The sequence below is a fragment of the Rosa chinensis genome, chromosome 1 (assembly GCF_002994745.2).
Source record: "Rosa chinensis cultivar Old Blush chromosome 1, RchiOBHm-V2, whole genome shotgun sequence".
Taxonomy (NCBI): Eukaryota; Viridiplantae; Streptophyta; class Magnoliopsida; order Rosales; family Rosaceae; genus Rosa; species Rosa chinensis.
In genome coordinates this window covers 9591526-9615816 of record NC_037088.1, presented here as the reverse complement: position 1 = coordinate 9615816, position 24291 = coordinate 9591526, and the positions used below count along the sequence as shown (strand labels likewise).

The following is a 24291-nucleotide window of genomic DNA, read 5'->3' as shown; positions in this document are numbered from 1 at the left end:
CAATTTGCCAAATGCAATTCAATTTGCCTCAAACCTATCTTCCCAAATTCAACGGTCCAATTAAGCACAGCAACACTGCACAATCTACCAGCCCAAAGCAAAAAAAATCAATTCCGGCACAAATCATCACCTGCAACGGCGACAAAGCCGACAAATATACAGTCGAAAGCTGAGGTCGAGGGCCAAACATCCGCAACGGCGATGTAGAGGAACAAAACCAGATCATGCATGGAGATCCGCAGCGACTCGGAGATCGCTGCGGCGTTGACTCGGTGACTGAAGGTGAAGAGGGTGGATCAGGTGCAGAGGAGGGGACCGGCGGAGAGGTGGGGTGAGACCGAGGGAGGTGAGGCCGTTGACCTTGGAGGGATTGGTGTTGTCTTTGACCTTGAAGAGGACGATGTGCTCGACAACGGGGAATGATGACATGATGATGGTGGCGAATGTGGGGATGCAGGTTTTGGGGAAAGAGAGGTGGTGGTGGTGGTGGTGGTGGTGTTTGGGAGGTGAGAGAGAGCGAGAGAATGGAAGAGAGAGTGGCCTTGAGACACAGAGTCGCCGTCATGTCTAGAGAGATGAAATCGGGGGTTTTAAGTAGGTGAGGAAGAAGAGAAATGAAATCTAGGTTTACTGATAATGGAGGGCAGCTCCGATACTAGATTGGGGCACTGTTAGAAGAGGATGTAAAGAGAAAAAAAATAAAAAGAGATTTTTTTTTTAGTAAAAAAAAAAAATGTTAAGTGAGGGTAAAATAGATATTTTGGCATAAAATGGATGCCACGTCAGCAAATTAACAGATAATTTGGACAGAGCTTGACGGCAGGGACGAATTGGGAGGAAATTGAGAGTTCAGGGACTTTTTATGTGAAATTCGAAGGTCGGAGACTGAAACAATGAGACCCTATAAGTATAGGGAGTAAACAGTAATTAACTCATTAAAATAAGATTGATGTTTAAAATTAATTGAATGGAAATTCAATAAATACCGGATCATATTTAGCTTTAGTAAATTTCACCTGTTTACATTGGGAAACAAAAGGCAGTTTGTTTTATTATAACCTTCCTATTAAGCTGACAAAAAAAAAAAAATTCCTGACCAAAATTGTAGTTCATTTATAAATGAACACCCTAATTATAATTTACATCAGCCTCTGCTAAAGTTGGAAGTAAAGTCAGGCACAGTTCCATCTTGGTAGTACATTGGCTTCAAGAAATTGGTTCCATGCTTTCAACGGGCCAACCCTTCTACTACCACTTTCAGAGGTTTCAACTGCTCTACGGTTCACAAATAAGCCTCTGGCTGCAAATCCCATCAGCTCAGTAGGTTCCATAAAACTACGCATCCTTGATGCAATCCAGCCATCTTTTGAGAAACCCACTCGGAACCGATCAAAAGACCTGGGCTCTTGTGTACCGGCAACAACTAGTTCTGGAGTTTCTTCTATCAGTGAACCATCATTTAGTAATTGTGTCCCTTTAGTCAATTTGTCAACCTGAACTTTCAGTTGACGTAATCGATGACCGATTCTTGAGGATACTGCATCATATAACTTTCCTCTTGATAAATGCTTTGCTCCTTCATTATTTAGCAAATCATCAAAGTAGATTGGATCACCAATAACCACCGTCACCTACATTTTTAAAGTATATGTGAAAATAGTAAGCACGCTGAAGAAACAAATAGTTGATATCCAGGCCTTAAGAGGTACACGACTGAATATCAAGGCCTAAACCCTCATATATGGTTGCTGCAGTATCAAAAGTTTCTCCAAAACTTCAACTTCAAATCATTGTTACAAGCATTAAACTACCTACCCTCTTGCCAATCCTCGGGAAACTGGCACCAATAGGCATGATGTCCTGCATCCCGCTATGTACAAATGGAATAACCATGGGAATATTGTCAGCATCAAGGACCAACCTATCAAGTAATATGCAATAAAAATCAAACAGTGTTTTAACAAAAAGAAATTGAATCCAAGTGCAGTTGTGTTAAAGCATAAGTTACCATTCAAGAATACAAGACATCTTGCTAAAAGAAACTCAAATACCAAAGCTTGGGAGCCAACATTCACAAAAAAAATATCTTTCAAATGATTTGACTACATATCTTATTAATCAAAGTCACAAAAGGGATATCTCTCACAATAGATCCTCACCTCCCAACACCTCTCTTGGGTGACCCCAGGGTTTTACCACCATCTCGAGAACGACTACCTTCTGGGAAGATGTGAACCCAGCCACCTTGATTTAATTTTGAAATAGCAATGTCCATACCCTGAACCAATAAAAGAATAAAGATGAGAAGATAAGCATCGTTGTCAAACTAAAGGACTATTAATACAAATGTAGAGGAACCAAAACAAACGTCAACAACTCAATTCTATATAGAGTAATTAAAACTTCACCCAACTTTCTACACCAAAATTATTTAGTCAACTGAGGATTGAATATGAGACAAAATGATAGCTGTGACAAACGAAATATACAATGTAAAGTTCAAATATATTTTTCTCTAAAAGCACTTTCTATATGCTAGGGCCGTTGGATTTACTCTCACGTCGTGCACAGCAGCTTCGAAAACTATACAAATTCTAGGGTCTCAACTAACTTATCAATATTTTAGAAACAATGAAAGAGTACCTTTTGATAAATCCCATCACCACGAGCAACTGGCAAGACTTTGACAGATCGGAAAAATGCTGAAGTTACAGGATTCGAAAAACACCTATCAGATGCACAGAGTGTCCACCTCAAGTTCTTAGCATCCAGAAGAACATTTGGAGGAAGCAGCGCAGCAATAACAAGCGGATCATCCATAGAAGCCACATGATTGCTAACCTGGAATGTGAATTAAGTAAAATACATTACAATTTAACAATAGGAAACTATAAATAGTGGAGGTCTTGGAGAAGCATATGGTAGTTGAACAAAAGAGTAACCTTCATGCACATTAAGTTTTGGAAATATTAAATTGGATAATGAGGTTATACCGTTATAAGAGGCCTGTCTTTGGGTCTGCGTAGCAACGCGTCATGAAATTTTTCTAAACCATAGACCTGTCACACCCAGAAAAGCAAATTATTGCTGCGACAATGACATACAATCAAACATCTTGGGACATGAACAACTCCACACAATTTCACACACCTGAACACGATTTAATCCATTCATGAACACATGGCAAACATTGCCAATGACCGGCACAGCAACAGCTTGCACCATGCGAAGAATGGCCGACTCTTCTTCAGCGTTGATTTCCTTGCCCACTACACCCACCGAAAAACAATCACCCTTTAATCATGGTTCTTATGCAAACAGAACATTTGCATAACATGTTGTCACATTGTACATGCTATAGAAAACACAAACAGAACAATGAACAAGTATTATTGAAAAGATCTTCAAGCCCATAGATTTTCATTTCATCATTGTAACATTAGGAACTAACAGAATGCAAGCTAATAAGAACCCGACCGTGTCCTAGGAACTAACAGAATGCAAGCTAATAAGAACCCAACCATGTCCTTAATCCAAAAATTTAAACATTACACAAGCTTCAGATATAATTAGGCGCGGCCTCTCACTCCATCTACCTGATTTTTAACACTACGACTCTAGCAGAGAGTGGATTATATTAATGTGCAAGATTTCCTAATCAAAACTAACATTCGAATTCCTTCACAACCTAAACTAACTTCACCGACCATGATCATATCAAATTGCAAAGTAAACACAGAAACAAATGAATCAAATTTCAATCACTACCAAAATCTCAACGAAAACAAAAACAAGTGAGAGAAGCACCGACCTCGTTGGCGATAGAAGACGGTGGAGGACTGAAGCGAGTCCCTCTTGAAATCACGGAACCGCTGGAGCCACCGCTGCACGGTAGAGGCGAAGTAGCCGTCGGCGAAAATCGGGTGGTGCCTGAATCGGCAGTCCACCTCGACTCTGAACCGCTCCCTGATCCGGCGCTGTACGGAGAGGGCGTTGCTCTTCCACAGATCTCCGTGCTCAACCCTCGCAGCAGCCATCAAAACGACGCCGTAGGATCAATATGAACAAACGGAGAGAGAGAGGGAGAGAATCATAGTTTCTGATATTGCCATTAATATTTTCAAGGGTTTAGGATCTAGGAATCAAGACTCATAGTTTACAATTTGTGTAATTTTGGTTGCCTTCCATTTCACAGCTTTCAATTTGGTACTTCAATAACACTGAAATAGACTCAATTGTATTTTCTAATTGAATAGGCCGAATCAAAAATCTTCAAAAGCAAAGAACTTGAATGATCTCAATAGAAACACCTTTTGTAATAGAAGAGAAGAGGTACAAATACCACAGTGATCAGTGCCAAAGGTTACCAACATTGCTAAGTGGGAGTCTAGAAGATTTCTATAGCATTCTAAATATCAACATAGTCCGAGCAACAGATTTGGTTTGGCTTGGATTGGTTCATATTTGCTTTATATAACTTGGATTACTCTTAACATTTTCCAGAACCAACCATGAGATCATATATTTCTATGAGACTATCTAATTTCATTCAAAAAAATTATCAAGTTCAAACTCAAAACAATGCATTACAATTCCTTTCTTCTGTATTTATATCATTCTAAACAAATTACTATATGTAATATCGTCATGATTAGAATGCAAAAAATATGAACCAAAGAGCACCTCCAAACACATGATAACTGAACTAACAACTATCTTAATTAATCTATATAACCAGCAATAATAAATACCAATGTAAATACAGAAATCCTATATCAAAAGGCACATACCTTAATAAGAGCAAGAGACTGGGATAATGGCAAACGATGCACAGAGGAACAGCAGCAGATAAACAATGTGTACACTTTTTTGCATACAATCTAGAAAATCCAAACAAAACAGCAATAAAATTTTAAAATTAATTATAAAGCTGCCAAACGTAAACACAACGCTGCTCGAACCAGAAGCAAAAGCCCAAAAAATAAAAATAAAAAATAAATTGACACACCAAAAATCTGGCACCTAGTATGAAAAGAAAAATATGCTATTTTCAGAGTTTTACTTATTCTGAAGAGCTAAATGAATTAGTTTTGGGTAGCGTCCTGATGATTGTGTTCTGATCAGCAAAGTTTGTTTCTGATGATAAGTAAAGAATATCTTTGCTGTAAAAGAACAGAAAATTGATTAGTTCTTTGAGTTCCAACTACACAACAAATCTAACTTCAGCGGGGTTGTTTGCATGGTAAGAAAAAAAAAGCTCGAAAGGCTATTTCAAAGAAAATATCCAGAAAAATGTCCAGATTTACCAAATTGAAATGTTTTCCATAATAGAAGCAAAGGCAAAAACCAATGCTCTCTAATGATTACATAAAATGCAGACATAAAGGGCGGAAAATCATAACGAAGGGAATCAAAGGCTTGGTTCTATTATCTAAGCATTAAAGTGAATGTATAAAGTTTATGAAGTTAATAAAAACGTAAAAGAAGCAGGGTGTTACCGGTGGAGTTGGAGGGCAGCCACTTATAACCTGCAAGAGTGCAAGAAATACAATATAAAAAAATGATCAGTAACCATTAGAGAGCATTGGATTCTCTAATCAGAAAAGATAACTTTAGATCTCTATCAAAAGTGGATTTTAAGTTAGTGAAGTGCATGGTATACTAATAATCTTATTTCTCGCCATGTCTGTTAATAGGAATCAATATTAACAGTAATGATTGATGAACATCTCCTTTGACTAACAAGCTGCTAGAAATGCTTGACGTACATATCATTGTAAAAATCTCGTTTGAGAAGCATGGAAAGCACAATATGGACTGTCATAAGAAGCTCCCAACAGAAAAGTAGAAAGAGCAACTTAGTATGACAAAAAAAAACTAACAAATGACAGAAGAACACGGCAAGTAAATTAATCACTTTGAACAAAGCAACCAAACAACAGAAAATGGCAAAAACAACACTTAAGAAACAAACAAAATCACTAAAAATTTGTTGTTCATTACGATAACTTGGTAAAGCAAATTTTGAGAAATCAGAGACTGAGTTATGAGATTAATGTAGTGATATTTGATCTTGTGGATTTAAGAAACCAAGAATACAAATGGCCAAACGACCGGAAACTGGCGTCTTTTTAATATAAATGGCCACTTATTTTCCGAAGCTGTTAATATTATTCTAGGTAGAAAAAAAAAACCAGTTTTGGGCTGGAAACCAAGATAGTGGCAGCATCCATTCCTTTTATGATGTCGCTGCTAATCCAGATTCGTATGGCAAAGGCACCAGATTTTTTAGACAAATAGAACAATGGATAATGTAGTTTTACTATATCTAATGTACCTATAACGTAGTTTTGATGTAAATTCAACCATATCAATAGTATACCCGCAGCACCACGCGGGCATTTTGCCTAGCATGAAATTGAAAAACCACTACAAAAAAATAAAATAAAATAAAATTCAAAGGCACTCAATGAAACACTTTTCTTCTCTCAAGCAAATGCATTTGTTTTGGTTACTTTGTCTAAGCCGGTAGAATGTTTTCTCAATACTGTGCATTTGAGAAAACAGTTTCTGATATTGCCATTAATATTTTCAAGAGTTTAGGATCTAGGAATCAAGACTCATAGTTTACAATTTATTAACCGAAATGAAAAGGTAGGAAAAATTAAGAGAGGCAAAATAGCATTCTGCTGATGTACACACCCAAATTCAAAAGTAAGTGAACGTGAAAGACTGCTCAGAGTATTACATAAAGCACACAAAGTGTTATAAACAAAGAAAGATTATATAAATGAAGACCTAAAGAGCACAGAAAAAATTGTACTACAAAGATTGAAGAGGATCTTGAACATAATACTTTGCTGGAATGGGATAATCCCAAATATTTTTTTTACCAAAACAGTGGACTTAAACATATCTGACAACATAAGAAAGAAAAAATAGTCACCAATAAGTAAAAAGCACTACCTTGCTTCTAAGGCTCTAGAGCAAAACACAAAAGTTTCTAGATTCATAGTGAACTTTAAACTTAGAAACACACTAAACAGACCTGGACCTGGGTTAATTATTCAGCAACAGATGCCAAAATTGATCTGTTCAGGTTATCTTGACTCTTAACAACATTACCTCTATCACAGATCATCTTGACCCACAGATCACACTATTAAAAAATTGCCATTGTATGATTTAGACACCTAAGAAACTTAACAACAATTAAATACATATCTACATCAAATCCATGATTATCAAGCTCAAAAAATCTGATCAAATCCATTGATCAACTCATATTATGCAAACCTCTTTTAAGTTTTAACATAAAACTCATATTAGATGTCTATGAAATTAAAATTTCAAAAGATAATCATCTTTTTTTTTTTTTTATCAAACAAAGACATACCTATTGAACAATCATGTTTCACATTCATACCGGACAAATAAATCTCCAAGCAAAAATTTCAATATTTCTAGTTATGCTAGACTTGAACTGGCAAAAACACTCACCCGTACTTATCTTAAAGCCCCGGTTCCACTATCAAAAGCAGTCATGCAAAACAAAATCCAATGTTTCTTTTAGTGACTCATTCACAGACTTTATTCTGACTCTATTTAGGTTGCCCAAGTCTACATCAGATATGCAACTAAATGTGCTTGGTGGTCAGCCATTCACTATGTTAGAATATATAACCATGATGGAGCAAGAAATGAAAATTACCTATACTGACAGAAAGAATTGGAAAGAAGGAGATGAGGATTCACCTCAACTGATGAATTCTGTAATCGAGTCTGGGTTGGCTCTGATGTTGATCTCAAAAGCAAATGAAGAAATCTGTAGGAAACATATATATACTGCGATTAGGTAGCTAGCTAGTATATATGGTGTGCAAATGAAGTATGAGACGGACTGAGTCTATGTTGAATTGGATTAGCAAAATTTAAACAGATTGAATAAGAAGGAACAAAAACAGAAAGTCTCTAAAAATAACATACCCATTACCAAAACAATGGAATAAAGCCCAATCGCATCCATCAAAATCAAGCACAACATCAATTTCAAAGACACCTCAAAAGAATAAACTGAGCAGTAGCAAGTTTGAGATTTTGAGCAGGAAACGGATCTCTATCTCTTTGGTTTTGCATTTCTGTGCGAGGAGAGCGAGAGAAATTTGTTGATTCGAGCGGAGACCAAGAGCGATTTGGACTGGGTTCACTGCGACTGGCGAGAGAAAGAGGCAAACAGATCGATCAGACTATTTACACCTAGGGCTGATGGCAGCTTTGTAATAAGCAAACAAACAGGGGCAAATGGGTAATAAAATAATATTAAGGAAATTGATCAAATTGGAGACGGGTATGTGACGTTGGAGACAATGACTAAGTTACGTGTTTAATTAGGAGACTTGCAAAGGCTGTTAAGCACCAAGAGGCAATCGAGGCGTTTCGGGGCATGGAGCGATTTGGATTGATTGAGCAAAGATGTTGTGGCATTGAACACTCTACTGAATGCATTGGTGAAGGAGAGAAGCGTTGAGCTTGCCCAAGAAGCTTTCTTGGAGTTTAAGGAATCTATACCTGTGAATGCTCACAGCTTTAACGTACGTTTTGATACATGGGTGGTGTAAGAATAGGAAGTTAGACATTGCTAGGAACACAATGGAGGAGATGGAGAGACACAGGTCTCACCCCGATGTTTTCTCGTATACTTGTTTGGTTGAGGCCTATTGTAGTGACAAAGGATTTTCGCAAAGTTGATGAAGTTCTTAGTGAAATGAAGGGCAAGGCTTGCGAGCCGAATGCTGTGACATACACTATCGTAATGCATGCTTTGGGGAAGGCGAGGGAGATAACCAAGGCTTTGGAGGTTTATGAGTTTATGAAAGGGAATGGTGTTGTTCCTGATGTTTCGTTTTACAGCTCTTTGATTTACATTCTTGGTAAAGCCGGCAGGCTTAAGGATGTTCAAGAAGTACGTGGTTGAGGACATGACAAAGCAGGTTGTAAAACCGGACGCTATGACCTATAACACCCTGATTTCTTGTGCTTGCAAGGATTCCCAGGAAGAGGCTGTGAAAATACTTAGATGAAACGTTTTTCTGGGTTTCGAGGATTGATAGATACATTGCAATCCTTACTGGGCAGAAATAAAAAAAAATTCACACATAAAGCACAATTTTGGTTACGCAGTGAAAATCTCAATTTTGAGATCAAAAACACTGCGGGGCTCTTACTCTTGAGAACCCAAATAAAATCAATCAACTTATTAATGAAGGATATGGTTCTTTACAAACACATACAGCTCTCTACGCGGCTACAATCTCTAGACTCACTAGAGAGGTACTTGTCTTGAATCTTGACCTTCTTCTTCACTTGAACGATATGCAAATATCGCTCCACTTGCACCACCAATCTTCTCTACTGATCTCGAGAGAATCAATGCATGTATATGAATGAACAATGAAACACTTAGACACGGAACAAGTGTTTCATGGACTCCTATGGAACTCTTTCTAAGCAAGCAAGACACACAATAATTATTGCATCAAAATCCCTACACAATCAACGCTGCTTTTCTGAATATATTAAGGAGAAAATAAATTCTCAACAATTAAAACTTAACCTTAATTGGACTCCTACTAGGAAAGATCTTTAATTTAATAAAAGATATCCAATTAAAATAAACAAATCCTAAATCACCTAGGACTTCAAAAGCACGATTTTTATCAGTTGGAAAATATCTTTGTAAAATAAAATCTAAAAACCAAAAGATACTTTCCAAAATTGGACTCCCAAAAACTTAGGGTTGACTAGGACTGACTCGGCGTGCTTATGCATGAGATGCAATTACCTGAAATTCTCCGAGATCAGTTTTGATGAACTTTGTAGGCTTCTTCGTGTGCTTTGTATAGGGATGCCAACACATCAAGTATAAACCTTATACCTACAATCTCCCCCTTTGGCATTCATATACAAAACATCCTATTTTAGGCACACTCCCCTCAACAAGTACTTGAAGATCATCACATTCCATCAGCAATATGTCTTTCTTGAAACACTTATCAACACACCTTGTAGAAAGCAAGTTAAAGATAAGGCATAGGAGTGTCAATACAATTTCAAGATCAATATCAACATATTTAAACAAGCAAAACACAAGATGATCACATTCCATCAGCAATATGTCTTTCCTGAAACACTTATCAACACATCTTGTAGAAAGCAAGTTAAAGATAAGGCATAGGAATGTCAACACAATTTCAAGATCAATACACTACAAGAAAAAGGCTTATTTGCGACGCGAGACGCAGCCCTCGCAAAAGTCTTTAATTTTAGGCGGAATTAAGCGCCCAAAGTTGGTGCCAATATATTTGAGTCCCCCATTAAATGCCGTCGCACACACTGTCGTAAATAGGTAGAAAATAAGGAGGTTTTGCGACAGAACTCAAAACACGTCGTATCAGCAATAAAAAAAATAAAAATAAAAAACTGAACATCGATCTAAATCAGTTCCCATCCCGTCTCCTATAGCTAGACGGCGCGCAAGACTCTCTAAATCAGTTCCTAACCCGTCTCCTCTAGCTAGACGGCAAGACTCTCTCTCTCTCTCTCTCTCTCTCTCTCTCTCTCTCTCTCTCTCTCTCTCGCTCTCTCACTCAAAGCTGGTTCTTAGCAATCCGGCCTCAGTTTCTATCACGACTACAGAATCAAGCAAGGTTTGTTATTGCATTTATGAAGGTTTAAATTGATTGTAGGATTATTGCTCGTTATACCCTAATTTCCCCCTTTTGTTTCAGGTCTCTCTATCACTGCCCTAAATTGGTGATTTCTGTTCGTCTCAGTCAGGTAATGTCATTCAATATATCGCTTTTTTTGTTTTCTATGAACTAGGTGAATCTTCTTTTTGTGATTCCTCTATTGTGAATTGATGAGGGTTTAGTTAGTGAGTCGTCTATGAAAGGGGAAGGTTGTGATTCATCTTACATTCAATTTTGTGTTTGCTGTAAATTTGCAATTGCAATTTGTAGTGACTTGGTATGTGTGAACCCATTTTGTGCTTCTGAAATTGAATGCGAGAAAGTTAGTCTTAAGTTTCTGGATGCATCCAACACTTAATGATCATTGAACTGCCTCAATTTTAGTACATTGCAAGTTGCAGAGTCATTGATTTTTCCTCATATGTTATGATTTCAGATTTACACATATACTTGTAAGTTTCTGGGTCCATCTTGACAGTGAACTTGCATCTTGTTTCCGTTGTTCTCCGACAGCGATTTGCTTTTCTTCGCTCATTCTCTCTTTGCATCCTTAAAGATTTTGTTTTGATAACTAAAAATTCTGTAGGAAAAAAAAAATGGCAGAACTACCATAGATATGCTTGTGTTATGGGAAAGCCTTCATGCCCTCTGACATCAATCACTCATGTACTATATTCCTTTGGTACCAAAGCAACATAACCAACTATAGGGAAATTCATATTCGTGTTAAGTGGCTGTGTTTATGTCATGTCATTGTTATTTTTTTCTGGCTGTTCTTTCCTCTTTGGTTTGCTGCCAAGCTATTCTTTGCTGGGTTGCTTCTGTATTTGGGTGGCCTGATCAATTATTTGAGTGCTACTGCTGCTTTTTTCATCTTTCGCTGCTATTTTGGTTTTCTCTTTTTTTGCTGCTGCAGCATTCTTCACCTTATGCTGCTATGTATCTGAAGACTTGAGAGGGTAGAGACTTGACATGTTTTTGCTAGTAGTTATGTTTGTCATTTTCTTCTTTTTTGTTTTTTTTTTTTAGTTTTTGTTTTTTTTGTTTTTGCTATGTTCTGTCTTCTTGTATAGTTGTTTTGTTAATAACCATTGATGAGTTGTTGCATTAATCTAGCTGATCTATGTTGTATATATGAAGAACAATTGAAGCTAGTTTTCTTATATAATGGTCATCATCTGGTATCTCACAGTTGAATTCATCTAGCTTTTTTTTTTTTTTTTGGTCTTTTAGGTCAAGAAGAAAAGTTACAACTTTGATACACTATTATCATCGCTAATTATTCCTGGGATTGGTCTTGGATAGGTATTCTTAATATTGAAGAGGTGCCGTGCCTATAGTTCCTTTTTTTTTTTCTAATGATATGACAACATTGTTTGTTGTTTTTTAATTTGATATGCTGCTCTGCTTTGGTGGTCAAAAAATATACATGTATATAAACATAACATAGACATTCTTTATCTGATCTCTTTTTCTTTTCTTTTTTTCCATTTCTTTCAAATTGTTCTTTGTCTTGTTTGGCTTAGATGCTTCCTTATTCTTAATCAAGCAAAGCTTGAGTATCACTAGGCCAAAAAACGAAACAGACAACAGACATTTTTCGTTGTGGGATATGGACAATGTCCGTTGTGTATCAACGCGTTGTGTGATGAAAAATGGCACAACGGTTCTGCACCGTTGTATGACTTACAAACACACAACATTTTTTTGTTATCAGCGTTATGCCTTCCCTCGGCAGATGCCAGGCACAGCTGCCGTGCGCATGGCAGGTGCATGCTTCATACAACAGAACTTGTTTCCAAACTGTTGTTGGAAAGCTTAGTCAGACAACATTTTTTTGAATTTCACTGTCGTCTGATTTCTACTCACACTTCAGTTGTAGAGTATGGTCGTTGTGTGACTTAGTTTTGGACAACGTAGTTCAGTTTTTACAGTTGTGTGATTGTAAATGAGAAGACATAATTTTTGTAAAACCATTGTGTGATATGTAAAAATGCATTCTGTAGATACCCAAATTGTGTGTATTGAGACAACGTTGGATTGCCATTTATTAAAATCTGTTGTATGATCGTTTTCATTTCCTGAATTTCGTGCATTATTAATGCTCATTTTTACCTAATGAACATTGATCAATTGGAAACAAAACTGATTGCAAACATCAAATGATTAATCGAACTCATACTATAAACTTCAAATGTAAAAAGGGAGCATTTCCCAATCATCCAAACCAACATTAAAAGAACAAAAGCATTCTAACCAAAGGAGTCTTCACAATTGATTTTACATTCAACTTTTTGAGGTGTGTGTAGCACTGCCCACACCCAACAAACATGACCGGAGCTCCAAATATGTAAACCATGGAAAACGCAGCTCCAACCTACACAATACATTGATTCAGTTATTCACCATTTCAATTATATATAATCCAAGCAATGAAAGAAGGCATAAACTAATATCCAAAACTATTTACAGTTTACTTACCACATCGTCTATAGTATCAAACATTAGGGACTTTACCCACAATCCTAGGCTAAGCTCTCAATGAAATGGGGAAGTAACATAAACAAGAGTTCACATAGTTTAGTATCAAAGTTTTCAACTTTCATGACCATAAACAAGTTTTAATTAATTTTTGTTTGTAGAGAATCTCACTCAGATACTGAGGGTTATGCAATTACAGTCTTCCAATAGTTTCGTTAGACATCTAGCTCGATATTCAAAATGCACATTACACCAACAAATCAAATTATATACAATGAAACAAAATCGATGATGATGATCACACATGATACAGAGTTTCAGATGATAGCTCAGAGTCAAACTAATGTTGTTGAATATTTTCAATTTGCAAAACAAGTACCAATGACTGCAGATAAATGGATCAAACTAAAATGAGGAACAAACATTTTAGCTGTAGCCAGGGCAAAAATCAATAGACTCAGATAAGAGGGAGGCAGATTGCCATACATACTGTATTATTGAGTAATGGGAAGGAATTGCAGGATATTAAATATGTTGTATGGTAAGCAGTAAAATAGTCAACCTTCAACCCCATATACCCGACAAGTAATAAGAGAAATGACAAATTTGGTTACCTCCCGTCCATGCCAACAATGATAACTGTGTTCTTCTGGTGGCCAAAAGCAACAATGTACCGTACACCTTCCTGCAAGCGAAATTTGGCCACTGACCATTATGAACTAAAATACCTTAGAAGGACAACTGTAAAATATAAGCCGACAGTGAGGTTGAAAGACCAGACTTGAAATCCAAAACTATTTGAAAAAGGCTTCAAACCATAAAAGAATTCAATAATTTCTTTTAACTCAAATCCTGGCATCTGTTGATTCACTTGATTGTAATACTAAACAAGAAGTCAACCTTATAATGTTTATTAAGTCTCTAGATCTAGAAAACATATGGCCCCAAGTTATTATGACAAACTCAAGTGTTTTACTATCACTATACTTGAGAAATCAGAACTTCAAGTGCAAGATACCAAAATATATTATCTTTGATGTAAGATAGAGATGAAATGCCTGATGAATTAGAACCACTAATTTCTGATGTACTGGATGATCCATCATTCCCCAAAGATCCTGAGTCAACCTTTACGCTGAAAACACGGACAGTACCCTTGTCACTTGAGACAGCTAGCCATTGGGCAGTGGAAGAGAAAGCAAGACTGTAAATCTCCGCTTTGTCTGCTCCTCTCCTCACCTACATAAAAACCACACAACATTCATTTGAGGTGCCCATGTTGCGAATTCCCGTTCCCAATTTCGTAACGTTGAAAGTGGAGCCACCACTAGATGTGGATAGACTTTCTCTTCATACAGAGATGCTAAAAAAGCTATACTCTGTATAGTTTTGCCTGCAACCAAATAAATCTCAAGCCGCTGGTAAAATTCAGCTATCAAGAAAGAAAATTATACCATAGGTTAAAGTGATAAATACACTGACCAAGTCCCATCTCGTCTGCAAGTATCACAGGAGTTCGTTTGGACCAGGAGAAGCGTAAAAAGTTCAAACCTTCAAGCTGATAGGGATGCAGTGTACCTTTATTTACACCAAAAAGCACTCAGGCATCCGTAGTCAAAACAAATCATTGAGGAAGAGTGAGGCAAGCCAGATTCAAAGTTCATAAAAGATAGAAATGGTACCTCCAGAAAGAAATTCAGGACTGTGTTCAAACTGTTGAAACTCTTTCTGCTTCTTTTTTGATTCGAGAGCATCTTTAAGACTGCTCTTCTACTTACCAGACAATTTGTGAGATCTAGACTGGATTCTATGGAATTTCTCTATTTCTGGCTGAAATGTAGAGATATTAGCCTCCACTTCCCAATAGCATTCATCGTAAGGAAGTTCTTGCCACTTTACATGATATTGCTTCTCATCATCGCCCCTGCAGAATCCAATAAGCATTACAAACATTCTAGACTTCCCATACAGCACTAAGGTCTTCCCATTAACCTCCCATATTGATTTGAATTTCGAATGAACTGAAGCATACAAACATTTTCATGGTCAAATGATATTGGTGTTCAATAGACAAAAGAAGATAGAAACGGAACCTGCAAGCAAGGATCCGGTCAACAGTTGTCCATTCGGGTCGAATGGCAACAAATTCCTCCTCTGTGTTATTAATGGAAGACCTTTGACGATTGAAATTGTTAACCTTCTGCTTTAGACGCGGGTATGTCTTGAATGCTTTGAAAAATTCTTTCTCAAGAATCCTGACAGAAAATAAATTGGCAGGTAAATGGAAATTCTCAAACTGACTATTGTCACATAAAACTAGCCTACTATCCAAAATGGATACACAATTTGCCAGAGTAGCTTGAAAGACAACCAGTTTGCATTAGGGTTGGTTTTCAAAGTGAGAGGATTTTTTTGTAAGCCAGCCACTGTTCTTAAAGATAGTATAAGAGATCCAGCGAACAGATTTAACCCATATACATAGAGATAAGCTGAAACCATTAACAAGTTACCATGTGCAATGTAGATATGATAGTCCCTTCCACTTCACAAGATATTGTTTAACAAAAATCTTCCTTGAACCCATCTTTGTGGCATCACTATCATCCGCCACAGTAGGTCGCCTATCACAATCAAGAATCTTACAGTATGCACCGAAGATAAAACTCAGAAAGCAAGACTCATGTTTATGTTAGTGAGATACTCAGAAGAGTAAAACTCAGAGTAATACAGTCTTGCAATTACAGTCTTGCTTTCTGAGTTCAAATGTAACTTCATATTGCTTTCTGAGCAGAACTTTCAGTATGCACCTCAGATAACAATTCAAATGTAAACTAAACCAAGTTAGATTTCACATATTCCACTTGATCATCTCAGCAACATGAACAATATCATTCTACCTCAATAATTCAAAGGGCAAAGTCATCTTTTTTACCTCTCTTTAACGAATCTCAAACAGCAGCAAGAAAAGGACCAACAAGAGAGTCATCAAATAAACCCTACCTGCACACCTTGTACTTGCATCTGCTGAATAAGCTCAATCAGTAAAGACCCCTGAAATGCAAAACAAAACCTTGAGACCCCCTCAAATTTCAAATCTTAGTGATAAATATCCAAATCAATTTGAAACCCAAATTCGCAATTTGAAAATCCATTCATTCAACACAGAGACAAAATCCCTAGATTCTAGATCCCCAAATTTCCAAAACCCAAATTTCTCACACTGAATCCACAAACAACACTCCAATTGAGGAAGTATTTAAGAAAATTAAGAAAAATCAAAACTCACCACAGCAGCCAGGTATTAAAGGACGACAAAGAGATACACCGGAGCTCCGACGCCGACACGCTCCGCATACTTGCCGGACATTTCAGACCTGGGGCTGAGATCCACCATCTTGGAAACTGAAAAGTTCTAGCAAGATTCAAGCCCTTGCAATACTCATAAAACTCAGCAAGATGCCCAGCCTTGCAATACCATGAGGAATTGAAATTGATGTGCGTGAACCTAGGAAGGAGCTAGAGCAGCCGAAGTAGGATTTCCATAAACTTCATCTTATTTGTCGGTGTATATCCTCTAATTGTGGAGACAAGAGTTAGGTCAATGAAATTTGGGTTTCAGATTGAGGGTTCGACCAATAGAGATTTGGTTGATTTTGGGGAATCTGAGATTGGGGTTTCCCTATTTGGGATTTCAGAATGAAAGAGAGAGGAAGACTATGATTTCTGGGTAAAGAAGAGAGTTGGATGAAGAAGAGAGTGAGAGAAGACTCAGAGTGAGACAAGGAGAGGAGCGATCTGGAGAGAGAGAGAGAGAGAGAGAGAGAGAGAGAGAGAGAGAGAGAGAGAGAGAGAGAGAGAGAGAGAGAGAGAGAGAGAGAGAGAGAATAGAACGTGAGAGTTCAATGACCCCTGCTTTCTTTTCTTTTCTGTTTTTTTTTACAAGTGATGGAATGAAAGCACAACCTTCTAAATGTTCCCGCTTATGTGAAATGATTGAAATCAAAGTTTCAGTTTTGGCGCTAGGGCAGGGCATTATTCATTCATACAACACAAATAAGTCATTTAGTTGTGGGATCATCAACACCACCAGATATATTTGATATTTCAATCAAAATTTGTAGGTTTTGGGGGGAATGAGTGCTATTTTGGGAATATAAGCACGCACATCCAAACTTTTCCCTCTTGATCATACAACACAGAGTAAAAAACTGTTGTATGATATTTTGCATGCAACTCTCATACAACATATATAACTATTCTGTTGTACTATGTGGAACCAATTTTGAGACAAATTTGAGTCAAGTTAGGAGGCAAATCTGCCGCTATTTGTTTTTTCATTCACACAACAAATTATTCTTGTAAGTGTTGTGTAAAGACCTTCTAGTTAAAAACTTCAGAATTTTAACAACCTTATACAACGCAAGTTTTTTAAACGTGTTGTATGATTCACTTTCCCTCATCACACAACATTTTTTTTTTCGTTGTGCAAAAAGTGTTGTATGTTGAGGTTATTGGCCTAGTGGTACTACCATATAACACTTCCAAATAAGTCAGTAGTTTAGTTTAGGAACAGGTTATCAGGAACTTGACCATTGCTTGCTTATAATAAACTGATATGGGATCTAAAGTCCATTGACAATAACATTAAAATTGAACCACAGAGCAATTCTTGGAAAAAAAAAAAATAGTCAGTAGTTTAGTTGTTCCATATGCTTGTTGTTTCTTCATTTTGCTGCATTTTATTTTCATGCTAGACATTGTAATTGTTTGTGTATTTTACTTTGCATATTCTAATATAATTACATGTCTAGGATACGTATTGCACTTGGAACATTTGCAAGACTAACAAGGAAGGTGTAGCATTCTCTTGGGAGAAAAGCGTAAGTATCTTTTCTATTTCATGTACGAAATCCTCTGTTTTTCCATGCTTTTTTTTTTTGTCTGCTTTGTTTTTCCATGCTTTTGTTTGGTTTGCTCTGTTTTTCTATGGTTAAATGATTAATAAATATGTTAAAAAAAATCTCTGCACAAAATTGAAGTTTTTGTACTCCTAACAATGCAATGTAAACATAATTTACTAAATTTAGTTCCTACAGTAAGAATTTTCTTAGGGTTGTGTGCAGTAAATTACAATGCCTATATCTCTATGTGTGTGTGTGTATAAAGCATGTTACATAAATTATTAATGAGTATTAGTCGGCCTTATTGATTACAAGAGATCAAATTAACTTATATGCCCAGTTTGATAGATAGTTTTTTAAATCTACATATATATATATATATATATTTATACATACACTTAATATATATATATATATATATATATTTTTTGTTGGATAACAAGTAGGAGAATAAACATGGATAAGAGTTGGATTGATATACGAGAAACGGACTGGCATAAATATGAAGATGGAGTTGATAGTTTTTTGGAGTTTGCATTCGCCAACAGCGTTGATCCAACAAGGATAAAGTGTCCTTGTAAGCTATGTCGCAATCGCTATTTTAAGTCTAGGGAGGAAGCAAGAGAGGATATATTGGTAGACGGATTTTGGGAAACATATAGAATATGGGATAAACATGGTGAACCTTTCAGACCTACAACTGCATGCCAATGTAGTGGGGTTAACTCTGATTCGGTCCTCATTGATGATATGTTGGGCATGATTAATGAGGCGATTGGGATTCCCACTGCAAATCCTGGTCTAGGTGATGATTTTCCGGTAGAAAGTGAAAATGTTGAGGGACCAAATGAGGAATCTGCGAAATTTATTAAATTGCTCAAAGATGCAGAATGTCCCTTATATCCCGGTTGTGAAAAGTTTACAAAACTGTCATTCATTGTTCGGTTAAAAGAACGTACTATCTCAGGTCTCAAGAGTCATGATAACCATATATTGATGCAGCAATTACTTCCAATAGTTGCACGAAGAGCACTCCCTAAGAATGTTGTTGAAGCATTGATTGAGTTGGCTAATTTCTTTAGGCAACTATGCTCAAAAGTAAACAAACCATCTGACTTGAAAGATATTCAAGAAAGAATTGTTCTTACACTTTGCCATCTTGAGAAGATCTTTCCAATGTCATTCTTTGATATTATGGAACACTTGCCTATCCATTTAGCTGAAGAAGCATGCTTGCGGGTCCTGTACAATTTCGGTGGATGTATCCAATTGAGAGGTATGTAAATACATTGCTTCAATCTTTGTATATTTTAAGCCTATATAATATTAACTATAGCTTGTCGGTATATGATACGGATACTTTTTTAGGTTTTTATTTACATTAAAAGAATATGTTCGTAATCGTGCACATCCCGAGGCATCTATTGCTAAAGGGTACTTGATGGAAGAATGCATGACATTTTGCTCGAGATACTTGGATGAAGTGGAAACAAAGTCTAATAGGCCTGATCGAAATTATGATGGTGGTACTGATTTTGGTCGTCCTATGGGTAAAGGAGTTAAAATAAGCCTTGATGATGTTTCTAGGGCACAAGCACATAATTATGTTCTAATGAATACAGATTCAGTGCTTCCCTTTCGAAAGTAAGTCATTCTTGATTTTACATAGAGTATTTAGTGTTTTTGAATCAATTCTAACATGTCCTTCTATTCAGCCAACATCTTCAAATACTTGCGGATCAATGGCCTAATAGAAACAATCAATATATCCAGAAACTTCACATTGAAACATTTAGCAAATGGTTTAAAGAATATGTAAGTATAGATGGTTACTTTATTAATTTTCCATGTCTATTATACAAGTTTAACTGATTGGATTCTGCTTTTACTTAAATTACTATATCAATGTTCTTTATAGGTTCAGACGGAACGACGAATTCATAATAGGGTATTTTCTGATGAAATAAATTCTTTGGCTAATGGTCTTCATAAACATGGTAGGAGGTTTAAGGGATATTTTATCAATGGCTTTCGGTTTCGTACGAAAAGTCGAGATAAAAAAAAAACCACTCAAAATTCTGGTATTATGATGGATGCTACTACAGGAGACGGACCAGTTGAGGAGAGGTTCTATGGTGTATTAACTGACGTGATTCAAATCCGCTATACCAATAAGTTAAAATTTGTCTTATTTAAGGGTGATTGGGTCAATAATCGAATATGCTGAAAAGATGATGAGTTTAAATTCACACTGGTGAATTTTAAGCACTTGTTATACAAAGATAATGTAATAGGGGATGAGCCTTTTATTTTCGCAGAACAGGCAAGGCAAGTTTGTTATGTGCAAGACCCATCAGATCCCGATTGGCATGTGGTTCTTCACATGACGGTTAGAGATTTGTTTGATATGTACTTGAAGGATTCTTCCCGCCGTCCAACAGTAGTGCCTCAAGTTGAATTGTATGCTCGTCAACAATTGGATGAAACTATATATCAGAATGATGCGGAAGTTAATTGGGTGAGGGAAGGAGTGGATGGAACAGAGGTGGATACAAATGAGAAAGACCCTATTGCTGAAATGGAAGAATTTGATTGACCAAATTCTGATTTTCTATTATGAACCATTATTTCAGTCTTAATTTTTTTATGATATGATAACAATAGTTTTTATTTGGAGAAAGTTTTTAAGTAATTTGAAGTCAACTATTCATGACAACTCATCAATTATTAATTATGAACAATTATTTTTCATTCTCATTTGTTTATATATTTTTATTTTTTTACATCAATTCATTTGTTGATGGATTAATTTGATTCATTAGAATGTATTTCTATTGTTGTGGTATAAGGTTTCATTGCAGATTTATGGCACCTAAGAGAACAAAATGTATGTCTATGGAGGAGTTGATTCCACCTTCTCCTGTGAGACCAAGAAAGGGTCAGTCGCAATCACGATCAACTAAACGTACGTCTGCTTCTGGTCAGTATAAACGGCCTAGATCTAATACTACTGGAAATCAACAAGAAGTTCAATTGGAGACACCTACAGCTGCTCAATCAGAGACATCGCAGCATCATGTGTCTGAAACTAGTCAGGAGGAGCCTGTTACAACTCAATTACATGATTCAGGTTGGTTCAACTTTAAAAAGTTTTATTTTTGATGTGTTTTTCTTTTTCTTTACATTAGAATTAGCTAGAAAATATGTCACACCAAACTTGTATCAGCTTGTAACATAGCTTGAAGCTTAATTAATGTAGTGTGCACGCCTGCTAGTTCTTTCTGCCATTTTCCAACAAAAGAACAAAATAGTTGATTAATTACTTAAGGAAACTAGGAGAGGGTTTGAACATACAGTAGATAGCTCAAATAGATTTTGATTATGTGGTGTAGGTATAACTAGTAAAGTGTCTTTTGTTTACTATAACTATGGATCAGGTCAAATTACTCAAAGAGCTAAGAAAGGTAGAGGTGCTGCTTGTGGTATGCCTGAGTGGGGAACTGGAAAACTAATTCATATTGAGTTTGATGCTAACTGGATGCTTATTATTGAAAATGGGAAGGGATTTAGTTCACAACTTGGAATTTTGGCGCGAGATGGAGAGAAGGTTCCTCTAACATATACTTCATGGAATGCCATGCCAGAAGATATTTTGGATGCCATTTGGAAAGATGTCAAGGTACAAAGAAATTTCTACTACCTGTTTTAAACTAATCTTTATATTTTGTTTTGATTCTTGATTAATACATAAATTTTTTGTTAGGATAATACGGATGTTCCGGATGAGTATAAACAACATTGCTTAAAGGTTGTTGGTAGTAGATGGAGGGACTGGAAGTGCCGAGTCAAGACACAATGGTATGATAAATATGAAACGGATGAGCAGCGATTAACATTCATTCCTAGTCAGGTTGTTGGAGAGCAATGGAAGATATTAGTAAAGTATTGGGGTCTTCCGCAAATAAAAATAAATTGATTAACTGAAATTATTTACTTTAGATCAAACAATACAAAAGAGTTAAGTATTGGTGTATGAGTATTTTTGTAGGAAATGTGTGAGACAAATAAATCTAACCGTGCACAAGGAGGAGGTGTCCCTCATAGGACCGGTCGAAAATCTTTTGCTAGACTACGAAAAGAGGTATGTCTAGTATCCCAATAAAAGTACAATATAGAATGAATGCCATAATTAAGAATACTTGAATATGTCTAATTTCTTTTGTATATGGTAATGTATATGAGAATATGTTTATCATCACATTTTCTATTATCAGACTAAGCAATGTTGTTGCTTCCTTTTTTATTGGCTATAGATGATGGAGAATGGAGAGAAAACAGATCGTGTCAGCATGTTTGTCAAAACAAGAGCAATGAAAACAAAGGATGATGATGGTCAACCAATTGAAATTCATGATGATGAGGCTACTGCTGTTATTGTAAGAAAAATATATTTAATTTGCATAATTGTATTTATATAATGAATGATATTAGACGTCTATGCACTGTGTTTTAATTGTATGTTGTTTAATTGGTTTAGTCCTTGACCACCTTCAATTCTTTATCAATTTTTTTTTTTTTTGGTTTCTGTTCTCTAATTCTTTGGTTTTAAGCTACTTGGTATGATGGGTAGAATAACAGTTATTATCGACATTTTTTGTGTGAAGGATTTTGGCTTGTTTGTTATGTTGGTTATGTTTCCTGATGTTTATAATTAAGCTTTGGTCTTAGTGATTATATTTTTTAATGAAATTATATTTTGTTGAGTCAATTCAATGAATATTTGGAGGAGAGGCCAGAAGATGAACAAGATGATACTTTTCGTGAAGAGGTATTCACTAAAGTGATGGGAGAAGATGCACATGGACGTGTTCGCATGTATGGAACAAGTGTAACTCCATCTCAAGTGTTTGGTAATTCCAAAGCTTATGAGACTAATGAGAAAAGGACAATTGAGGAAATGGAAAGAAAATACGAGGAAATGGAAAAGAACTATCAGACAAAGCTAGATGATCTTAAATTGAGCCATGAATCTCAATTGGGAGACATGAAATTAAAGTACGATGATGTATCGAATCGTCTCAATCTTTTGATGGCTCATGTTGGTATCCAAGTAAACCCAAGTGGAAGTACAAGTGAACAGGTATGTTTTTATTATTTTTTGTTTTTGTTTATCTTCTTCAAGATACCTAGGGTATATCTTTTGTTATTTATTTATTTTTACTTATAGCTTTCATCTCTGTTGACTTTCATGATAAACTATAAGGTTGGAAATAAACGAATTCATCATTATAACAAAAATAATTTTATTATTTGGCTAAGTATATTGACCAATGGGTTTTCTTCTCTTTTTTCCAGGTTGGAGAAATATCTAGGAGTTGATGCTGGAAGTACAAGATGTTAATAAATTTTACAATTAGCATGCTACTCTAAACTAGATCATTTTGTTTAGTATTTTGACTACTACTGTATTTGCAGCGACATTTTAGTTTGCATGACTCAAGGCATTTGTTATACAATTATTATATAGATTACTCTTTTGTATCATTTCAACTGCGATGAATCTTAAAGTTTATTTTGGTTATAAAAAATCAATTAAAATTCTCAAAATGAATTTATTATAAATCATTTGTAAAAAATTAGACACAGACTTCTTGCGACGGGAAAATTATAATAACCAGTGTCGCAAAGACTATTTACGACATTTACATTTGTCGGTAATAAGTATCGCCAAAACTAATTGCAACATGAAAACATTCGTCACAAAAAGACGTAGCAAAAAAATTAAATTTTTAACGACATTTATATGGCGTCGCAAATATCTTTTTTTGCAACAGACCTTCGCGTGGCAAAAAAGAGTCGCAAATATCTTTTGCGACAGACCTTCGCATAGCAAAAGAGCGTCGCAAATATCTTTTGCGATGCACCGTAGCGTGGCAAAAACATGTCGCATATATATTTTGCGACGGACTATCGCGTAGCAAAAAGGTGTTGCAAAAAAAAAGTAAATTCGACGGAATTTTTACCGACGCAAAGTCAACCGTCGCAATTCCGTCGCAAATAATTAATAGCGACGCGAGTAAAATGTCGCAAAAAGTGCTCGATTATTTGCGACGCATTTTTTAACGATGTTTCTTTCCCCGTCGCAAGTCAGTCGCAAATAA

At 36.1% G+C, this 24291-nt stretch overlaps 2 protein-coding genes and 1 long non-coding RNA gene across 14 annotated transcripts; 1 reads left to right on the top strand and 2 right to left on the bottom strand.

Moving 5' to 3' along the window:
• Positions 1 to 974: 974 nt before the first annotated feature.
• Positions 975 to 8254, bottom strand: LOC112182411 (tafazzin). Of its 6 annotated transcripts, none has more exons than XM_024320907.2 (12): positions 7987 to 8251; positions 7712 to 7825; positions 5499 to 5528; positions 5063 to 5162; positions 4791 to 4880; positions 3812 to 4099; positions 3151 to 3269; positions 2994 to 3059; positions 2644 to 2841; positions 2160 to 2278; positions 1816 to 1921; positions 975 to 1631 (listed from the first exon to the last, which is right to left on the bottom strand). In XM_024320907.2, exons 6-12 carry the CDS (start codon positions 4035 to 4037, stop codon positions 1173 to 1175), a joined length of 1293 nt encoding a protein of 430 aa, XP_024176675.1. In that variant the 5' UTR covers positions 4038 to 4099; positions 4791 to 4880; positions 5063 to 5162; positions 5499 to 5528; positions 7712 to 7825; positions 7987 to 8251; the 3' UTR covers positions 975 to 1172. The 6 variants fall into 6 exon arrangements, with proteins under 6 accessions (XP_024176675.1, XP_040375091.1, XP_024176677.1 ...); XM_040519157.1 differs by lacking the exon at positions 5063 to 5162 and adding an exon at positions 7501 to 7528 and having other exon boundaries at positions 7756 to 7825; XM_024320909.2 differs by having other exon boundaries at positions 7756 to 7825.
• A 2338-nt stretch (positions 8255 to 10592) lies between these two features.
• LOC112175850 lies at positions 10593 to 23666 on the top strand. 7 transcript variants are annotated; one of them, XM_040512522.1, is made up of 12 exons: positions 10593 to 10706; positions 10788 to 10836; positions 18041 to 18109; positions 19133 to 19406; positions 19499 to 19945; positions 20980 to 21260; positions 21568 to 21809; positions 21894 to 22095; positions 22177 to 22271; positions 22444 to 22566; positions 22893 to 23270; positions 23486 to 23666. In XM_040512522.1, the coding sequence occupies exons 5-12, from the start codon at positions 19830 to 19832 to the stop codon at positions 23507 to 23509; spliced, it is 1461 nt and encodes a 486-aa protein (XP_040368456.1). In that variant the 5' UTR covers positions 10593 to 10706; positions 10788 to 10836; positions 18041 to 18109; positions 19133 to 19406; positions 19499 to 19829; the 3' UTR covers positions 23510 to 23666. The 7 variants fall into 7 exon arrangements, with proteins under 7 accessions (XP_040368456.1, XP_040368458.1, XP_040368460.1 ...); XM_040512524.1 differs by lacking the exon at positions 19499 to 19945 and having other exon boundaries at positions 10594 to 10706; XM_040512523.1 differs by lacking the exons at positions 10593 to 10706; positions 10788 to 10836 and adding an exon at positions 11980 to 12053.
• Positions 14927 to 15798, bottom strand: LOC112187952. The gene is made up of 3 exons (XR_002931278.2): positions 15740 to 15798; positions 15323 to 15484; positions 14927 to 15153 (listed from the first exon to the last, which is right to left on the bottom strand). It is a non-coding gene; the product is annotated as an uncharacterized LOC112187952 (long non-coding RNA).
• Positions 23667 to 24291: the final 625 nt, after the last annotated feature.

What these genes read in the sequence shown, in the direction of transcription:
- LOC112182411 (XM_024320907.2), bottom strand. Translation starts at nt 4,037, where the DNA reads ATGGCTGCTGCGAGGGTTGAGCACGGAGATCTGTGGAAGAGCAACGCC. An exon ending in ATGGATTAAATCGTGTTCAG is followed by an intron (nt 3,060 to 3,150) that starts GTGTGTGAAATT and finishes TGGGTGTGACAG; the next exon opens with GTCTATGGTTTAGAAAAATT. An exon ending in TCCCGAGGATTGGCAAGAGG is followed by an intron (nt 1,632 to 1,815) that starts GTAGGTAGTTTA and finishes TTAAAAATGTAG; the next exon opens with GTGACGGTGGTTATTGGTGA.
- LOC112175850 (XM_040512522.1), top strand. Translation starts at nt 19,830, where the DNA reads ATGTCCTTCTATTCAGCCAACATCTTCAAATACTTGCGGATCAATGGC. An exon ending in TTGCTAGACTACGAAAAGAG is followed by an intron (nt 22,272 to 22,443) that starts GTATGTCTAGTA and finishes TATTGGCTATAG; the next exon opens with ATGATGGAGAATGGAGAGAA. An exon ending in GTGGAAGTACAAGTGAACAG is followed by an intron (nt 23,271 to 23,485) that starts GTATGTTTTTAT and finishes TCTTTTTTCCAG; the next exon opens with GTTGGAGAAATATCTAGGAG.